This window comes from Daphnia magna, linkage group LG4 (assembly GCF_020631705.1).
Source record: "Daphnia magna isolate NIES linkage group LG4, ASM2063170v1.1, whole genome shotgun sequence".
Lineage (NCBI taxonomy): Eukaryota > Metazoa > Arthropoda > Branchiopoda > Diplostraca > Daphniidae > Daphnia > Daphnia magna.
Genome location: NC_059185.1, coordinates 7,487,241 through 7,506,879, shown reverse-complemented (window position 1 = coordinate 7,506,879; position 19,639 = coordinate 7,487,241). Strand labels below are relative to the sequence as shown.

Here is a 19,639-nt window from a genome sequence, read left to right as displayed (position 1 = left end):
CTCTGAAGGCACACCCCGGTTCCGAATCCGTCCGTTCATTTGACTTTCTCCGTTGCGCCTTCCATCGTCATTCAGCTGGACATACAATAAGGAGAATCCGTCAAAATTCCAACACCAATCCTTCTCGCTCATCACGATTTCGGACGCAACTTGAACGAGTTTCAATGCAACCGATACCTGTTCCGTCGAACCACCAGTGGGTCTAATCACAGGACATACAATGAAATGATGGGGGCGCGACAGGCTGTTTTTTCCGCCTAGCATGCCTTCACGGTCTAACGTTTCCTGAGAAGTGGCAACTGATAAAACCATCAACGGAATCCTCTGATGCCATAAATGTGATCAGTGGCAGCGGTAAAGGGTTGCAAAAACCTTGGGGTCACACAGCTCGTAGTCTTGGCCATTCAGAAAAGTTTTCAGTTCGGTTTAATGGCCAGACACGCCCGACTCGACGTTGCTCGCCTTAGTGAAACCATCTACTTAATCTACAAAATGCCCTTCTACTGCAGTTGCAAACCGCTTCTGACTTCAGAAGTCTGGCCCCCTGAAACTGATCTAACCGTTGTCTGTCCAGGTACATTATTTCATTAAAAAAAAAAAAAAAAGTCATGTCATCTAATTTTCAACACTTTCGATAGGATTTGGAAATCTTCCTCCTCTACTTATCGAGAAACTCTCAGAAGTAAACGAAAGGAACGGAAGCGATCTAGACATGTTTGAATCCTGACACCAGCGCTCGCACCCCTAGCACGATTGGAACGCGTCCAAACCGATTGCGTGTGGTGACAAAATTCGAAGAACAATCAGCAGCTTAATTCAAACTTGCCGAGAACCACACTGTTTTGGTAACTTGGACGATGTAAATTGACCGACTGAGGTCTTTCTCAAATATGAGACCGTGAAACTGATTCCCAGTATGAAGTCGTTGGTTCTCATGAAAAACATATTCATTTGTAAATTGACGTGGATGCATTTTGTTGATAATACTGTTCGAATTATGTACGTAAAGAAAATATAGATTGTTACGTATCACTGTAAAAACGCAAGCGTCACTAATGACCATTGGAATATTTGACCACGCCTTACGGCATGTTGTTCATTTTCCATGCGAACATTCATTACGAGATGTTTACACGACTGAACTGTTCTCTTTTCCCATTTTCTTTTCCATATTCCTATATCTTCGCTCATGTCATTTGGGAGCACGTTGTGTTCCTTCCTAGTCTGGCGAGTGTAAATGTTTGTGGGGACGTATTATGAATTGTGACATTCCAATACATAGTTCTTTTATTAGTATCCGTACTGCTACTATTCCTTACTTTCTTTATGGCTACTGCATCCGAGCTGGGTTGTTCCAAGCTGGGTGTAGTCCCTGATACCCACGCAACGGTAAGCGATCAATTGTAAAGTCGAACGTCTTCATTTGCTAATAATACCATGTTCAGTACAGTAGCCTCATTGGTGCTGGGCGACGCTTCCATTAGCAAAGCAGTGAATGTTTCTTGCCTATGATTAATGAAGCATCCAGCGATAAAATTCAAGCATCTGAAAATTAACACGAAAAAGTTTCGGGTCAACTATATATAAAAGAACAAAAATATACATGAAGCACGCAGCATAGCGTTGAATTCCCCATGCATCTTGGAAAGACAACACGTCTGTGATATATCCAATTGAAACTGAATCGTCCTTTATTTGGACAACAATTTAATGGGAAGTCCACGTAACCCACTGTTCATTCATTTTTGGTTTCTATTGCACGTGATAAAAATTTTTTACGGTTTTTTAACACAAGATTACAGGTGAGCTGCATTCACCAAGTGCAACATAACAGGCTGACAGCTAACATTTATAGAGGCCACACAGTATTACTTATTTTGTAATGCACAAATTTAGCAAAAAACCAACACATACAGAAAAAGAAAGAAAAAATCCTCTTAAATTCACCGAGAATATTCCCGAGTTTTAATTGTTGTGCTAAAGAAGGATGACCGTGATTGAAGTAAGCATGAAACAATCTAACCAACAATAAAATAAACAACAACATGATCATCGAACCCCGAGTAAATTACTTTTTAACCCCTTATTTGCCTTGTCGTTCATTTTATAATGGTAAGGAGGTTCCTAGTCTCGATGGAAAGATTAAACAAACTCAGTCCCAGTTGCTTTTCCCAGCATATCGTTTTTTAACATTTCTTAATCGAGTACATGCTCCAACATCGATAAAGTAGCGCTTTCCGCTATGAAAACGCATTCTAAAAAACAGATACGATACCTACATCTGCGTTCGCTATTTTCAGTTGCCTTGAAGCGAAGTTAAAAGTAAGCCATCGTATACCACACCGCATACTTCTTAAGCAGCCGTTTTTTTTTTTTTACCTGGGCATATTATGGTGTATTTGGTTGGGAGAGAAGAATTTCGCGTTCCGTGAAAATTCAAACATATTGTAGTTCTTTAACCGGATAGTCAACGTACGCGTAGAACATTAGATTCATACACTCTTTAAACTGAATTTTATCTCTGCATTAATTGTCCTTAAATATCAGCGCTCAAAAACGTGCTTTAATCACTATAATACGCGTTACAATTTCAAGGCTTTCTGAATTTCTATAGACAGCAAATTTTGTACGAAATTGTCGCAATTGTCGGGCAAACCAGATTCGTTTGGGGTGTTTTTGTGATTATGTTACAACAACAACAATGACAACAACAGCAACAACAACAACACGAAAATACAAGTAGAGAACAAAATTTCTACATATGACGTAGATCGAGACACGTTCACCTCCATGGTAACGCATATCGTTAATGAAGTACATAAAATTTAAAAACAAAGACAGGCTATAAACATGGCACTGGAGCAAATTGGCTTGTTTCAAATGACAGGTTAAAACATAACGTGGTTGCTGCAAATAACTACCTGAAACTTTTTAATTTTGTGCAGATATAATATGTATTGATACCACTACGCTCTTGTTTGTTACAGTTATTGTAATATTGTACCGTATAGCCTATCTACCTATTGTACTACTTCCCAAATTCACTCCAAATTCTTGTGTTGACTTCCAAGTCGGTGGTCTTCGCCATCTATGAACAGTTATTTGAACTTTATGAAGGGTGCAATCGCAGGCGTCGCTTTGAATAAGTTCATGGCGGGCTGATCGTACGATTCCTCTTAAATGATGTCGAGTTCACGAGATGAAGGTATATTTATTTTGTCTTACAATTGAATGGCTTAATAATGTTACGTACTCCAAACTTTGCAATGCTGATTTTGTTCAGTTATGAGGCTGACGGCATAAAAATCAACCCAGGTTGATGCCCTTAGGAAAACAATTTCAAAATGGCGCCTATTGCAGGCGGGTTTTTCGATATTCATTCCAAATCTTTTTAACTTTGAAGTAACCCTGATTCACATTCAAAAAGTATTTAGCTAACTAGGACCTAGATTTCTGTCTGAACTTGTGTCATAGTATGTTTAGGCATCAGTTTGACTAAAACCTCCACAATTTTAACTTTTGTTTTCATTCCCAAGGTACCGCTATGCAAGTTGAAACAGATGATTTCATTCTTTCCCTTACTTCTGTTAATCCAGAAACTGATGAACAAACTGAAGTTATAACAACTGAAGTGTCAGACCTACCTCCTGATTTGGTGAACACTGATGTGTCAGATTTGGTAAGCTTTTGCCCTTTCGGGTTTTGTTGAATAAACGTAACATCTTGAGCAAACTGATTTTTTCTAGATGTAATATTTTATTGAGTCTACTAAACAAATTTAAATCAATTTTTTCCCTCCACTTACCCCAAATCGTTTGGTAGGCCAACAACCCCTCTCTGTGGCTCGGATTAGAAGGAGCATTGGAATCTAATGATGCAGTGTCTCATATGTCCAATGTTTCTAGCATTGTAGACGACCATGGCCAAGGAAGTGAAACAGTGGTGCATTTAGGAAGTGATCATCATAGTTTAAACATGAATGATCTAGGTCATTCGGAAGAAGTGGAAACTATGTCTATTGAAGCCATGGATGTTGATGTGCAAGTAAGATATTAATAATACTCAATAGTCTCTGAATATACTCCAATTTACTTGTATTTTAGAATCTGGAAGTGAATAGAAGTCAAAGTGTACAATCAATTCCAATGGAAAGTTTCATGGATCAAAGTGACATTGGATTCAATATTATGACAAATAATATATGTGATGATAAAAGTAAATCATCTATCACTCCCATGTCCGTTTCTCTGCCGGTTACCGAACCAATAGCAAGAAATGTATTTCCGTTAAGCCAAATCAAGAAAACAGTTTCAGCTTCAGCATCAACCCAGGTTTGCCCATCTCACTTGCATTTCTTCTTGTACTTGACCTACATTTATAATCATTAGGTTACCAAAGTAGTGCTTGCGCCCACAAGCCAAAACCAACATGGACAGCCATTGCTTCTTACTGTGCCGGCATCAACAAGTGGATTAACATCTTTATTAACAACAAATACGAATTTGCGCTTTGTCAATGCCTTGAACACAGATGGAAGTAAAATTTCGAGTACCGGGCCACAAGCTACAGGAATTCAGTCCCAATCCGTTCGGCTTATGAGCCCGACAAAAACCATTACGCTACAGCAAGCTCAACAACTTGGTCTTATTTCGCCCAAGAAAGTAGGCCCTTAAACTTTTTCAAGCATTGGAATTTGGTTCTCATTTTTTTTTTTATCAGGGGCAACCTTTAATTGTTAATAAGGTTGCCGTTGCCTGGGGAGGCCAAACAACTCCCGCAAACAACATTTTGGCCGGGAAACAAGGAGCAAAATTCGCAGGAGGCAATGTGACATTGGTAAGAAGTGGGCCGACGAAAACCCCCACAAAGATTGCCCCAGCTCCACCGCATTCTGTTGCATCGACTGTCTCATCTACGTCTTCCATGCAAAGCCAACCAACGAGCTTACTCATAAAGAACGCTGCGGGTCAAGTTACGATGGCGGCACTCGTTCAGGCTCGACCAAGTGGTGGGAGTGTCACGAATATGAATCCGTTAAGCCCCCAAAAGTTTGTGCTTAGACCTTCTACACCAGGTTCGGTTACTTCAGCCCAAGGTACATAAAACATGTCGATGTATTACAATTTGGGAGTTTTTTTCTCCGTTCTCCTCGTTAATTTATCTTTTAATGTCACGTGCGATTACATAGAATTTTTCAAATTTTTCTTTTGTATGTAGTCCGGCAAAGTAGTGGAACACAACCAGCACAATACATACGGCTAACAACGGCTCAAGCATTAGCTGCTGGAATCCTTCCCGCAATGGGTCCACAAGGAGAACAAAGTGGAACTCAGCAGCATTTCCAGCTTGCGGGAAACAAGGTTGTATCGATGGTTTCACGTAAAAGTTTATAATAAAAATGAGAATGTACCTGTCTTAGATACAATTAGTTCGCGTCGTCAATCCAACTGGTGGAAATAATGGAACGGGAAACTTAATCACGGCACCAGGAACCTCAAAAGTTCTAATAGGCGCAACTACTGCAAACTCCATTAAAGTGAGATTAACTAAAAATTTTTGGTATTGTCAGAATCACCACTGTTTCTTGCCCTGCAGATCCACCCATCAAACAGCACAGTGACCCAGCAATCAGTCAAAGGTACCCTTCCATCCGTAACAAAGACGCTTGGGCAAGCAAAGGGTGCAATCTCAACAGTTAGTGTACCGCAGGGAGCTCAACGTATAATACTGCCAGCTGGATCGATGAATTCACTGACAAGCAACATTGTGATGGTTCCAGCTCAGTATTCTTCTCAAGTGAGCATCCTAATTACTTTTCGCTTTACGTTTTTTCAGCATAGATCGACCCACTTCTACAATACTATGACGTATTTTTAATCAAATTCTGTTTCGCGCTGTTATCTTAAGAATTCAATGGGGACAAATAGTTCGCCAGCAACAACGAACTTCTCGGCTGTTACAACCAGTGCTGCTACTGTCGTTTCGGAATCGATCACATCACCAATAGTCACTAGTTCGAGTGCGACCCCTCGTTTGTCACAGCAACCAAAAGCAGCTCCTCCGCCTTCTCCCGAGTCTGCTCAAATGTCGACGGCTGCTTCTCAAGCAAAAGCACAAAGCGTGTTGGAATCAAATGGCCTCAAACCTCGCAAGCCATGCAACTGTACCAAGTCACAGTGCCTCAAACTGTAAATTCATCATAACGTTGTCTTTTAGTAATTCCTGCTAAGTTTTTTAAAAATTTAACTTACAGTTATTGTGATTGTTTTGCCAATGGCGAGTTTTGCCACGGCTGTAATTGCGTCTGCTGCGCCAATAACTTGGAGCATGAAGAACTACGTTTGCGTGCAATAAGATCTTGCCTGGATCGTAATCCACACGCCTTTAAACCTAAAATTGGTGTCGGTTGGGGTCCAGAACCCAGACGTCATAATAAGGGATGCCACTGCAAGCGCTCGGGCTGTTTGAAGAACTATTGTGAATGCTATGAGGTTTGTTGATTGAACTGCTTTTTAAATAACAACAAAAATAACAACAGCCAGTCATCATTATTCATTGGTTTCATATTTTTTAGGCTAAAATAGCATGCTCGGCTATTTGTAAATGCATCGGATGTAAAAACTGTGTCGATCCCGCTGGTTCCCCTCCAGGAACTGGGGAAAAAAGAACGTCTAAAATGGCAGTGCTTCAACATAACCCTGGTAACTCTAACGATAGTCGAACGGTGAGCAATACCACCCATAATAGCAAACAAGATGACCGATCGGCTGATACTCCTAAGGGCTTTTCAATACCATCGGCGTCTGGGTCAAGGTAGTACCATTTAACGAATAACTGTTATAATTTCCGTCATTATCATTTAGTTTCGGCAGTAGGCCACCATTCAGTTTCATCACCCAAGAAGTCGTGGAGGCTACGTGTCAGTGCCTTCTTGCCCAAGCTGAAGAAGCTGAAAGGTTGCGTAAAACCTCGGCCGAAACAGAAGGTCTGGTTCTTGAAGAATTCGGTCGATGTTTACTTCAAATAATAGAATATGCATCCAAAGCCAAAGGTATTATCATGTCTTTATTGGATGCCTTCTTATTGAAATAACTTTAAAAACGATGTGTACCAACTAATTGTGTTTTTTTTTTGTTTTGTTTTGTTTTAGTTTCTGCCAGCCCTTGAAAACACGCCGCCATGCTTAGTAATAAAATTGAGTCGGGGTTTATTTGTTGATAGAACTCAGCGCATGCCATAGATATATTATCCTTCTGTCCTTATTGTTTTGCCTGCTTCTCCTTTTGTTCATCTTGAGTTTTTTTAGATGTAAAAATATGGCTTCGAGAGAGGTGATTTAGGATTTTTTTGACGTGGTTCAAATATATCATAACCTAAGGATTGCGGAGATGAATTAAGTTAAATGGACACCAAATATTCTTTTTTGAATGGATAGTGGAAAATCGGTGTACACTTCAAAATCCTTTTTTGTTGACGTGGGGAAGTTGCGTGTGTTGACGCTGTGCATTTTCGTATGAGTGATAAAATAGTATAGCTTATTGAATAACCCACTAGCTGATATATGTTTTTCTTTTTAAGTGAACTATGGAAATCCAACAATTTATATTGAATATTTTGTAACGGTTTGTTATTCGCTGGACTTCTTTTAAATTTGGTTTTTAAAATACAAAACGGCGTTGGGTTGCGAATTATGGCTGTCTTATTATAAAAAAATAACCAGTGAATAACATGATCATTAATCACTGCAAATTAAGTATGAATCGCACGCACGTCGATTAGTTCTTGTGATGAACATTGGGGCGGCTAAATGTTCATCGTTGGTGAACGGTGGAGCTGTTCCTAATAGCCAAATGTTCTATTTAGCTTCATTGAATGTTGATATTTTGTTTTGAAGTGAATGCTCTTAGAGCCTACCGATTAAAGAAGCTATGCAGATCCTAAAAGACTGCGCATGGTTCAGCCGTTGGACTTAGGAGTGTACAACTTTTCTCAACTCGGCAAGACTAAAACTCCAAAGTTACTAATACTTTTGGGAGTAATAATGTAGCTACAGAAACAAACACGTTGAAGTCACCTACAACCTACAATAAAGATGATTTTTCCATATAGGCGTACATATAACTAAGTATGACGATTAATTTATTACGTTGTCGTTTCTTTTGATTAATTGATTGTTTTTGTAAAGTATCCTACACAAAAATCCGCAACAGCAATTTTAATTTTAACACCAATTTGTGGATGTTGGGATAAATTGTACAATTGCTCGAGGTCGCGTAAGTGACTGAAGAGCAGTTAAGATTGTATGTTGAATAGAGAAGAGCTCAGTAGGCGACAGGGAATCCTGATTCCTCTGAACACTCCAATCAACCCAAGCGTTCCATGCGCTTTGGTATGTAGAAGATGTGGAGGAACGATCTGCGGCCAGCAAATATTTGACGACTCCTTCTGGAAGGCCTCTTGCCTCATACTTACTCCTGATAACCGCCAAACCACGATATAATAGGAAAGGTACACGATCGCCCTATCTCCAGAACGGCGTGTGTTTACTAAAGGGTTTCCAGATTCCCCATCAGGTTCGCTAGTGAATTAGGCTGGTCGCCTCTCAGGGAGATAGCAAAAAACCCGGTTTTCTATTTTAACTTTTTTTATTTTTAGTAAATATAATAAATAAAAAAAAGTGAATGAATTGAACCGTTATTTCTTTTCCGATTTTCAAGGACAAAAAGAATCGAGATTGGCAAACTCGATTCTCTCGAACGGAATTTTTTTATTAATTTTCGAAAAATCTGACTTTTTGAAAATTGCGCACTGAATCGACTAAAAAGTTCTCCGATTGGTGCAGGGCCGAGCGCTACTGAGAAGTGTGGAGTGTCGACGTCGTGATTGCGTTTATTTTTGGCTGAGGCCAACAGACAGAGCAAGCAGAAAAAATCGAAGTTTTTCGTTTTTAACTGATATCTGATATGATCTGATGAGAAAATAAAAAATTGGCAATGTTGCGAAAGGTGCAATTTTCTAAAAGTCTGGTAATAATAATTCGGGATCTTTTAGGAGAGACTCGAATCTTAGGTCGGTGAACTTGGGATGTTCTCTCATCGTTTAGCCGTAAGGCTATTTCGCTAGCCTTTGACGTGTGACCTAGCAGGCGTAACGTGTCGCTGCATGCATCCAAGATTTCTGAGCTTACATTGGCCTGGTCAGCTGACATGGACTCTGAGATGAAGAGTAGTGGGCGAGCGACGTCCAATAATTTGTATTGAATGGAGGTGAAAGACTTATACTTTTGCTCCACCTTGTTGAGTTAAGGTCCTTTCCTCTCTTTCATTCTTCGAGCCATGGAATGGTCAATCTTAGGACACTGGAAAGTGACTGACTTTTTCAAAAAATGGGGCTCATAACGCTTGTGAATCAAACTTGCATGCGACGGCTGGAGACAGGTAGACATATAATTGCGAAATTTCTTGCTACGTGATCTCCCTACCGTAAATTTCTTCAAAGCTGGTTCGTCTGCCAAAATCGACTCATTTTTAAGGCGCTTCGTAGCAAGGTGGCGAGGTGCCACACCTTCAGGATCAATGAAGTGAAAAAATCCCACCTTCTGTTGAGGACAAGGGCTCCTGCTGCTGTTGCTGCTATGGTTGCGTTCGTCGTCTGTCTCCTGACTCGAGACCAACACGAAGCTTCGTCGTCTGTCTCCTGACTTGAGACCACCACGAAGCTTCGTCTGTGATTGCGGCCGCGAATGCGAAATTGGACCCCCGACACTAGCCCCCCTTGGGAAATTCGTTCAAGTAAGGGCTGGTGTCGATGAGGCATTCAACACCAGCCCCCCTTCTGAAATTCAGGACATACGTTGGAAACCAGACCGACATTTAAAAGGAACTCAGTGAAAAAATAAGAGCTGTGCACACCTGTCCACACCTATTCTGAGGTAATAATGTGACATAATCGTGATAGTGGTATATTGCAATTAAACCTTGAACCTTTGAAATCTAAAGAGCTGATTCTAAAATAGAAGACGGATCATTAAAATGAATGACTACTGAAGACAAATTGTAAAATTTTCTGTAAAAATATAAACGGTAGCGTTTTCAATTATTCGAGGTACCATGGAACCTTACTGGATTCGTTTAATTTTGTTGTTCTATAGACAAAGCCAATTTCCAAACAACACTATAGGTTATTCTACATGTACAGTATCCTGCAGAAAAATCCGAACACCGATTTAATTTTTTAAAGTCACCTATTGGCGGGGTAGCGGGTTTTTTGTTTGTTTTTCTTTAAGGGGGAGGGTAGACGAGGGGATGGACACTACAGGGCAGAGTTGGGTAAGATATACTTACCCAACTCTATACTCTTCCTTTACAAACACCTGTAAATAACAAAATCAGTATTGTTAATCAAACAATATCAACAAAAAGAAAGAAGAGATTCTAATCTAACCTGGTTACAATCAGCGTGGTAAAATTACTTAGGGCAAGTTAGGCAGACGAAAATAAACAAAAATAATTTGGCAGACGAAAAATAATTTTTGAAAAAAAATAAAACTTGGCAACGCCGCGTGAGGTGCAATAGCATGTATTGGCCATTGGAGTACCTCACCGGCGAGGTGCAATAGGCGTGACCTAACAAAATACAGTCATAGCAGACAGAATCGGCCGTCGAATGCTGCGTTGCACGATAAAATCAAATGCGAAAAAAGATGTCGAACACTACGAACAGCCCTATAGCAGTGGCAAGCAAGTAGCGATCGGCCCCGATTAGCCATAATCGGGTTAACCACCCCGCCCCGCCCCGGGAAAAGGCAATCGGGGATGAATCGGAGTGCCACTTCGTCAGCTGGGGCGGGGCGGGGCAAAAATCGAGGTAAACCCGCTTGCCCTGACGCCTTTTTCAAAAATGGCGCCTGTATTCAAACTACGAATTTGGGTCGGGTTTTTATCGGGGTTACCGGGGCGAACTTCCCGATTTTCATCATAATAGTCGATTTTGACTCCATCGATTATGTTTTTACGTCAATCGATTGATTGCAATCGGGGTTGCATCCCCGATTAGGCACCCCGATAAAACACCCCGATTGAGATCGGGGTTCAAAAATTTTCACCCCGAGCCCCGAACGCCCCGCCCTGAGCCCTGAATTTCGAAACCCGATTGGCAAAATGCGCCCCGATTAGGGTCGGGGCCGATACCTAGTGGCAAGATTCAATAGATATTTTCTATTTAAAAATATAAATAAAATATTGATGAATACAAATGGGGGGGGGGGGCTGGTGTCGTATGCTTTCACGACACAGGCTTCCCTCCCTAACAACATTGCTGGGGTCACGTTCTTCGTTGACTGTAGCCCCCCCCCTCCCCTTCAAAAACGGGGGGACTAATGTTGGGGGTGGCTACTGTCGGACGGGGCAGGTGTCGGGGGGGGCTGGTGTCGGGTTACCCTTAAGGGCTACTGTCGGGTGGTCCAATGTCACGTTCCCGCTGAAAAGGGTCTTATATCTGAGCGGGCGGCACCTTAGCGGGTAGACTCGTTTTTCCTTTGTTAGTGTGCGTTAAAAGGCTGGGTAATAAAATGGTCAACACAAGGTTGAGGTCGAGTAAATAGCGTACAATTTTTTAAAGATCTTTTAAAAGAGCTATTCTGGGCAGGTTGTAGAGCCCCGAAAAAATTTTTTGGTAATAGTCTAGATATCTTATTTGTTTCAAAAAATCAATAACAGTAAAATTGATGTTCGGGTTTTTGTGCAGGATACTATACACACAAAGTAAAAAGAGGTTCGTAGGTTTCGGGCCTGATTACCTAGGACCCGATCCCCGTTTCAACCACATTGACATACCCAAAAAAAAGTCAATCGGTTATGACCCGGGTACAAACTTTTCAAACGGTTCGGTTCGATATATCTGTTGTAAGTGCTCTCGAGTCTCGACGTCATAAAAGGTATTGGATCTTATAGGCCTTTATTATTTAATAGACCTTGCTGCTGTGCTGTGAACATTTTATGATGACATAGTAACACTTAGAATTATAATTTAGAATGTGGAAGGGAAGTTGGAGTGATGAACGAGGGTAGGACACCAATGAAATAATGGCATATTAAATATGATTCCTTCCTGAAGGGAACAGATAAAAGATTTTCCTGAGTAATTTCTTGAAATGTTTGCAAAAATCTAAGAAAACGCAATTGTCAAAAAGGCATAAATATTAAAATGATATTTTTTTAGAGAAGTCAAAATTTTGACTTTTTTCCCCAAGTTTTTCTGGAAAACTTACATTTTTTTTGGCAAGTTATTATATTTTTTTGTTTCACTCGGATTGGAAACAGAGGCAGACAAGTAAACCGAGCAGTTGTATCCATGGATGAGCTCCAAACAATGTTACATTATACTATTATTTAAACTAATTACTCTGTTAAACGGTCATCCTAATAATATACATTCAATTTCTCCTACCTTAATTTTATCGAATTTGATAAACCATTGATATTTTTGTAAAAGGAGGTACAACAGGCAACGAGGAAGAATTTCAATTTATTTAATAAAACTTGGAAAAATCCAAAAAAAAAGTACAAGGATTCCAAAAAAAAAAGCTTCCCTTCTAAAGAAAAAAAAAAAAATGACACACTTTATCTGCTTGATGGACTACTTAAATGATGCTGAGCATCGGGACAGAAAAATGGTCATTATACCCCAAGGCGTGCATCAAATCCCATCAACTTCAGCACTGAAACGGAATATTTACCTATGAATTGGTTGAGTACTGGAAGAAGTTGATAGGCGGCCAAGCAATCTAAAACCCATTCGCGGGAAACGCTAACTACTTTGTGCCTGTTGAACCAGTCGACCGCTGTACGTTCAATTTCCAAGTTGACGTCATCCTCGGTCTGGATGACAATCATCGTATATCGCCGTCTTTTTGTTAGTTGCGATGGACTAGGCGCGGTGGCTGCACCACATAAATGTAACAACTGATTGAGCTGATCAACCGTCACGTCAGTAAAGGGCCCTTGGCAGCAAAACTCGAAAGCTTCGAACAACTTTTCCTTTTGACTAGTCTGTCTGGCTCGGCGAGGACCATCTTCTCCATCCATATCCAGTGCTTCAAATGGTTCTTCATCTAACACTCTATTCTCGCGGATACACTTATGAACCCAGTCGACTCCTACAATCCAAATACCGCTAGCGACGCCATATAAGAATTTCAGAGTTCGCTGTGCACAGTTTTCGTCGTCCAGATAAACAATCACATGCGTAACAGAAGAGTTATACGTTTGCGATACTTCGGCCCCAATCCTTTGAGCCCAATGTTCAATCAATTTGACCTGTGGCCGCTGCATTTAAACCAGGTGGTTATTAATACTTCATATTCAGAATGAATGAACTGTGGGTTTGCAGATTTAAGGTAGACTTACCGGAATCCCTGAACACGTAAAAACCATGCGTTTGCACGGGGTTCGATTTGGAGGAGCTGGGCGTGGAGGAGTAGATGTAAGAATATCCTCTTCGTCCGAATCTGGATCACTTTCCATCACCACAGTTTTGCAGGCTGCAACTTCGTCCGTATTCAATTCATGTAATTCTCGATGCACTTCATTCGCTAGTCTAGGACTTGGTTCCACAGATAATGGCATTAACGAAACTGGAACTGAATTGACAATATCTAGCGACGAGACTTTTCTCCGTTTTCGTTCCGCCATCTCATTTTCATTATCACTCAAAGACAAACTTTTGGTCCGCTTAAATGCCTCGGCGAACATATTTTCACTGCATTCATCTGACTCTCTTCTGCTAAAATTTTCGCCATTTTCTTCGTTCCGCGCTTGTTTAGCAGGCGATACTGGTAGATCACCCATGTGTAACGTATTATGCGAGAGGACATTTACTTGACGTTGACTCAGGCTAAATTGTGATTGCACTTCCGTAGTCATACATGGAGCTTCAATCGCTTCTGTCTGAGTCGCAACTGAAGCTAGTGAGACGAATGTTGAGCAAGAGGTTTGGGTATTCTGAGCATAGGTCATTTTCTGTGAGTCAACACGCGAACCATATGAAAACGGTAAGTATGCTGTCGTCTTGTCAAGAATAGGGCCCAATTTCCCCAAACGGGTAAAGATAATCGGTTGTCTTTCAAATGAATGAATTGATATCCTAGGGGTGACACGGCCTTTATAAAAAAAATTCACAGTACGCCGTTTACCAATAGATACGAGAGACGACGCGTGATTCCGTAATTTATCGGCAAATATGTCACGGTTATTTGTTGCAGAAGTTGTATGGTTTTGCGTTTTAGGACGAGAAACTGGTGTCAGATGATGGGCTATCGGTTGAGACAGACTGGATTTTTCAGGCTGAGGGCTCGAAGTACTTGTTAAAGGCAGTAGTTGAAGGTTTAATCCATTCGATGTAAATGATTCCGGAGTTTGTGTATCTTCACGGTTTGCTGTAGAACACTCGGTATCTGTATGATGGTTTACAGAATGATCACCATCGGTACATTCTCGACCGAAACTATCTGCCTGTTTCTCAAACACTTCTTTATTTGACGAAACGCCGGTATCGACAAGTACTTGTCTTGTTTCGTCTTGCGTCATATTTATTTCATTTTGAACTAAACCTAAAAATAGGCCAATGATAAAATAAAAGGAAACTATTTGTTTGAAACTATTCAATACCTTTGGGTAGGTGAAAACGGTTATTTTTTGATAAGGGAAACATCAAGGAATGCATTTTAGTAGTGATGGTTTTCGTGGACTTGGATGCAATAGCTTCATCTATATCTTCGGAAATGTTGGTATGTGAAATAGGTGTTTTGATACCAGACACTTTTAGTTCTGGTGTAATGCTATTCGAACGCTCGCGTTTTTTCGCGAAATTTTCACCCGAACTAATTGGCAAGGCATTTTTCCTTGGACGACCTCTCCCACGTCGTGGTCGTCCCCGTTTAATCTAACGAACATATTTTTTATACCCAGAAAACAGCTAAAAGAAACCATTTTTGTTTTACCTGATGATCTATGTCCTCGCCTGGCGGCGGTGGTGGACTGGGTGCTGAAACAATGTCGTATGACAGCTCTTTACCGTTTGACGAAGAGGTCAAATACGGCGATGAAACTTTCAACGACTGAGAAGAAAGGGTTTCAGAGTTTTTAACGCTAACGCTATTTTCACACTCTTCCTCCTTGTGCATGGTTGATGGACCTTCATCTGAATAAGTCATCAGCCATTGATCAACTTTCTGTGTTGGTTGCAGAGTTCTATGGCTAGTTAGCCGAGGGGATGGTAGGCCAGATATTAGTATAGGGCCACTGCAAGTTTCAGATTCCATTGCCAGATTCACTTCTTGAGAATATAGATTTTCTTCAGTTAGGATTAACAGCTTTGTTTCTAAGCTCTGTTTTGGGCCAATTGAACTAGCTAAGGACAAAATGATCACGGAATGATTTTTGTGATGAAAAGCAAAATGATATCAATGTAACAGGCTAACAGAAATACATTTAAAAAACAATTAATACAAAACTTTTACCAACTGTGACGCCTCCCTCAGAGCAAAAGTCTTTCACAAACTGAAGAAGACAAGAAGAGAGTCTGCTAATCTTCAAACTGACCTCTTCAATATCCCTGTTTGAGTCTACATCTTGGCAAACAATACAGTCTGACTGAGTCTCTGTATAATTTGTATGGTGGTGAACTTTCACAAAAATGCAAGTTCGACAAAATAAATGCCCACACATAGCTTTCACAGGGTCATGAAGTAAACTGTTGCTAAACGAAAAAAATCAAAAGATCGTTAACACAAAATTAAGTGGCAGCGTTTTTCTTCTGATCTTTATACCATTTTTTACATTTGCTTAACTGCCAACTTCGTTCCACGAAACGTTTTATCATTGCCTGATTCTCGTTACAAACGGTATTTTTTTTTTTTTTTTTTTTTTTTTTTTTTTATTTTTTTTATTATTAAAAAAAAATATCATTAAACTTTTTTTAAAAACATCATTAATAAAATTTTATAAAATTTTTTTTTTTTTTTTTTTTTTTTTTTTTTTTTTTTTTTTTTTTTTTTTGTGGGCGGGTTTTTTTTTTTTTCGCTTTCCCTTTTTACCTCCCCACTATATTAATTTTTTTATTTTTTATTTTTATATATTTAAAAATTTCTCCCCCCCCCGGGGGGGGGAGGTTTTTTTTTTTATTGAACTTTATTACCCCCCAAAATATTTTTAATTTTTTTTTAAAAATTTTTAAAAAAAAAAAAAAAAAAAAAACAGTTAGTTGTCGTTTTAGCGTTTTGATGTTAGAGTTCTTTTTACTTTTTGAAAGTGTTGAAATTGAAGACAAAAGTTACAGGTTTGGAATTTTTTTTTTTTTATGTTTTTTCCTTTTTAATTGAATAACAAGGATGTAAGTAAACAAAAAATTATTAAGCATCAATTTTATCTTGTGTTTATTATTGCTAAACGTCAAGTTACGAAAAGGCCCTGTATTATCAAGAATAAAAAATTTTCAATCCAAAAAGACTTATTATTATTCTTATTAGTAGTAGAGTTATCTTATTAGTTATATAATATATTTCAGGTATAGCATAGCTGAGTGGTTAACGTGTCTGACAAGTGCATTAAATGAGAATAGGTTTTAGGTCCAGACCCTATCTGATTCTTGCCTTTTTTTTTCAGTGATAGCACCATTTTATACAATATTTACATTAAATAAACGAAAATTTCAAAAAATAATTCCATTGCATTTGTATTCATACAACAAAGAAAAAATTTGAAAATAAACGTAAAACACAATTGTTATATATATAGCGAAGTATTTGTAAAAACGGCATGTTTATATTTTGAAAAATGTTGTACTTCGACACCAGTAGAACGCGCTGAAGTCCATTCCATGTTGTAAAAAAAAAAGGGGGGGGGGGGGTTAAAAAAGTTTAAAGGGGGAAAAGAGGGGGCTCCTGGTTTTGCTATTACATCCAGTGGGCTATGCGTGTACCGTGTACCGGTATATCGTGGAAAACCATCGTGGAATGGCTAGCCCCGCCCAGAAGGGGAGGAGCCTACTATCGTGGAATGGGTCGATTTCCACGGTATATCGTGGAATGGGTCGATTTCCACGGTATATCGTGGAATGGGTCGATTTCCACGGTATATCGTGGAAAGCGATCGTGTACCACTATACGTATATATACACAGCAGACAACAGGCCCAAAGAATCAAAATTCAAACTTGACACGTGTGGTGAATTGTTTAGTGACTTCAAATACAAGGTAATTTGATAGATGTGTATATAAGTTATTTCTATATTATTTTTCTAACATATCTTAATTTAGTAGTTTTAAGTACAATGTCTTCCAGGCCAAAGAGAAAATGTAAAGCCACTAATCCGCCTCTGTCAACAGTGTGTACAAGTTCAACGGTTAGTTAATCCTAATCATAAGTCATATAAAATTAATTAATTAATTGTATTTGTATTAGGCTTTGGATCCGGTAAGCAATGACCCTTTGTCAGCTTTCAAGAAAGAGGATCAGTCTATGTCCCCCCAGCCTCTCATCATAGATGAGTCGCAGGCTGAAGTGGGTGAGACAAATGTTACTGTCCGAGCAGCCACTGATGAAAAAATAATTGCTGCTGGCACGACTCAGGTAATTGTGCATTCTTTTTCATTTGTTTAATACATAAATTTATAAAATTTGTTAACCCCTATTTAGGAATGGAAAATGACTGCGGAGAACCTTGCAGAGGAGAACTGTACCCTAAAGGACAAGGTTAAGCTGCTGGAAGAAGCCTTAGTGGCGCAAAAGGCAGCCTCTGACGAGGTAAGTTAAACACTTATTAATTTAATAGCTCTATTTTGTATTTTAAAAAAATATCTCCATTTCCAGAAAGCTACTTCCTTGGAGTTGGAGCTACAAAAAGTAACAAATCTTCTGAGGGCAGTGGAAGGTAAAAAAAAAAAAAAAACTCCCCTAATTTCTATAGCGTCTTATGGCACCATGCCCTATTTATAAATATTTTTTTTGTATGTAAGGAATCATTATGTACATAATACAATTATTCCGTTACATAAAGAACTCTTTCGTTAATATTCACGTTAATGGCTATAGTGTAATATCAAAAAAATTTTTTTAAAAGAAGGAACTTGTTACAAAAACTAGTTTAATTTTTTCCAAGGGCTGGTTTTACAAACAAAAGGTATTTTGTTTACTATATACTATTTAAAATGAATACCTGAATCTGTTTGGAAAAAAGGAGAAACACTTTTCTAAAAACTGTATTAATAGTTAGCTGTCAAAAATAATGGGCGAATACCTTATATATATGTTTATCACTTTATATATAATACATACTATAAGTTTTATGTAACGGAATAATTGTATTATGATAAGAAAACATTAAACACAGGTACTATATAGTACCTACATTTAACTATAGAACTATATATTACAATTACTATATGCACAATATTACATACAATATGTATTGCTATTTAGTGTTTCCCAAATAAGTGAGCAAGGCGATGGTGGTGATTGAAGCGGGTACGCACGCGGGTACGCAAGCGGGTACGCAAGCGGATTCCCGATCGTCTCCAGCTCCATCGACGAGCTCCCGCCATGTCGACGAACAAACTAATAATTCATCGGCTGAAGAAAGTGGCGACGAGGAAGAGGAAGACGAGGATGAGGAGGAGGACGAGGACGCTTTTCATGCTCTAAAGGTAAGTTCGCAGGAGTCCTATTATTTTTCTATTGTAACCAAGAAAAAAATCGTTGTAGGACGCGTTTACCATAAAAAAGGAAAACCTTACCAAATTGAGTACCGTGGATGAGCGAAAGTTTGTCCTGAATCTTATTGGGACGCTGTATTCCCGGCAATACCTCCGTCTCCACAAAAAAAGTGGTACGAAAGCTACGCATGGGGACGACTTGAAAATTCCTATTCCGCGTGAGCAGTACGTTCAAATACAAGGTAAGAGTTTTTTAATATTATTTAAGAGTTGTATTTTTATCATATTTATCCCTGAGTGTAAATATTGAAATACTTTAGTATTTTAATATTACCGAAGGTATTACCGGATTTATGCCCGATTAATTTACAATACGGGCACAAAAAAAAGAGGAGGAAAGATAAGGGGGAGGCAAGGGGGAGGGACAAGGGGGAGGGACGAGGAGGGAAAGGAGCTGCACCCAGACCAAAACCGGGTTCCGGAGAAATTCGGCGGAAAAAAGGCGGCAAAATTCATAAGAACCGTTTATAAAATTCGGGGAAACGGGCCTTTTTCCGCTGAAATTTTAGCGCACTGTCGCCATGTTTGACCGTGAATAACTTGTGTACGTCAAATCGGATCGCCCTACGAATGGGAAAATGACATATTAAGCCGGGCAGGAGCAGCTGGACCGTGAAATCCGCGTGAAAATCAGACATGCCGAAACCGGCCGAGTCAGCTACCGGAAGGAGCGGTCGCACGGCTCCTCATCGGGTACCGCTGGATAGAGCGCAATCACGCGATGGAAGCTGTCGAAAAATTTTCGCGATCCGACGCACCGTTCAGCCGTAATGAATTTTTGAAAATTAATTCCGAACGCGGCTGCGCTTTTGACGTCGAATTCCTAGAATTGGCAGGTAGAGGCCCATCATCATTTTTCGAGCTTTAAAA

General features: G+C 39.6%; 2 protein-coding genes and 3 long non-coding RNA genes across 9 annotated transcripts; 1 reads left to right on the top strand and 4 right to left on the bottom strand.

The window, feature by feature from the left end:
• The first annotated feature begins 3,076 nt into the window (after window positions 1-3,076).
• LOC123470968 (protein lin-54 homolog) lies at window positions 3,077-7,688 on the top strand. Of its 4 annotated transcripts, XM_045171670.1 has the most exons (15): window positions 3,111-3,205; window positions 3,284-3,473; window positions 3,537-3,679; window positions 3,823-4,044; window positions 4,104-4,331; window positions 4,389-4,661; window positions 4,720-5,095; window positions 5,218-5,360; window positions 5,420-5,536; window positions 5,596-5,796; window positions 5,908-6,188; window positions 6,254-6,491; window positions 6,575-6,813; window positions 6,864-7,051; window positions 7,151-7,688. In XM_045171670.1, the coding sequence occupies exons 3-15, from the start codon at window positions 3,545-3,547 to the stop codon at window positions 7,165-7,167; spliced, it is 2,658 nt and encodes an 885-aa protein (XP_045027605.1). In that variant the 5' UTR covers window positions 3,111-3,205; window positions 3,284-3,473; window positions 3,537-3,544; the 3' UTR covers window positions 7,168-7,688. The 4 variants fall into 4 exon arrangements, with proteins under 4 accessions (XP_045027604.1, XP_045027602.1, XP_045027603.1 ...); XM_045171669.1 differs by lacking the exon at window positions 3,284-3,473 and having other exon boundaries at window positions 3,077-3,205; window positions 6,876-7,051; XM_045171667.1 differs by lacking the exon at window positions 3,284-3,473 and having other exon boundaries at window positions 3,077-3,205.
• On the bottom strand, window positions 5,097-6,390 carry LOC123470969. Its single transcript, XR_006644654.1, has 2 exons — window positions 6,252-6,390; window positions 5,097-6,186 (listed from the first exon to the last, which is right to left on the bottom strand). It is a non-coding gene; the product is annotated as an uncharacterized LOC123470969 (long non-coding RNA).
• A 938-nt stretch (window positions 7,689-8,626) lies between the features above and the next one.
• On the bottom strand, window positions 8,627-9,757 carry LOC123470966. The gene is made up of 2 exons (XR_006644652.1): window positions 9,596-9,757; window positions 8,627-9,507 (listed from the first exon to the last, which is right to left on the bottom strand). It is a non-coding gene; the product is annotated as an uncharacterized LOC123470966 (long non-coding RNA).
• A 355-nt stretch (window positions 9,758-10,112) lies between these two features.
• On the bottom strand, window positions 10,113-10,625 carry LOC123470967. Its single transcript, XR_006644653.1, has 2 exons — window positions 10,444-10,625; window positions 10,113-10,372 (listed from the first exon to the last, which is right to left on the bottom strand). It is a non-coding gene; the product is annotated as an uncharacterized LOC123470967 (long non-coding RNA).
• Window positions 10,626-12,506: 1,881 nt separating this feature from the next.
• LOC123470965 (breast cancer type 1 susceptibility protein homolog) lies at window positions 12,507-15,908 on the bottom strand. Of its 2 annotated transcripts, none has more exons than XM_045171665.1 (6): window positions 15,827-15,908; window positions 15,518-15,756; window positions 14,999-15,408; window positions 14,667-14,940; window positions 13,407-14,608; window positions 12,507-13,325 (listed from the first exon to the last, which is right to left on the bottom strand). In XM_045171665.1, the coding sequence occupies exons 1-6, from the start codon at window positions 15,877-15,879 to the stop codon at window positions 12,678-12,680; spliced, it is 2,826 nt and encodes a 941-aa protein (XP_045027600.1). In that variant the 5' UTR covers window positions 15,880-15,908; the 3' UTR covers window positions 12,507-12,677. The 2 variants fall into 2 exon arrangements, with proteins under 2 accessions (XP_045027600.1, XP_045027601.1); XM_045171666.1 differs by having other exon boundaries at window positions 15,837-15,896.
• Window positions 15,909-19,639: the final 3,731 nt, after the last annotated feature.

Bases quoted from the DNA above. Each gene is read 5' to 3' on its own strand.
- LOC123470968 (XM_045171667.1), top strand. From the start codon at position 3,181: ATGATGTCGAGTTCACGAGATGAAG. The intron at 4,662-4,719 runs GTAGGCCCTTAA...TTTTTTTATCAG, and splicing joins GTCTTATTTCGCCCAAGAAA to GGGCAACCTTTAATTGTTAA. The intron at 6,814-6,863 runs GTAGTACCATTT...ATTATCATTTAG, and splicing joins CCATCGGCGTCTGGGTCAAG to TTTCGGCAGTAGGCCACCAT.
- LOC123470965 (XM_045171665.1), bottom strand. From the start codon at position 15,879: ATGATAAAACGTTTCGTGGAACGAAGTTGGCAGTTAAGCAAATGTAAA. The intron at 15,409-15,517 runs GTAAAAGTTTTG...TTTTGTCCTTAG, and splicing joins TGAGGGAGGCGTCACAGTTG to CTAGTTCAATTGGCCCAAAA. The intron at 14,941-14,998 runs GTAAAACAAAAA...TATGTTCGTTAG, and splicing joins GCGAGGACATAGATCATCAG to ATTAAACGGGGACGACCACG.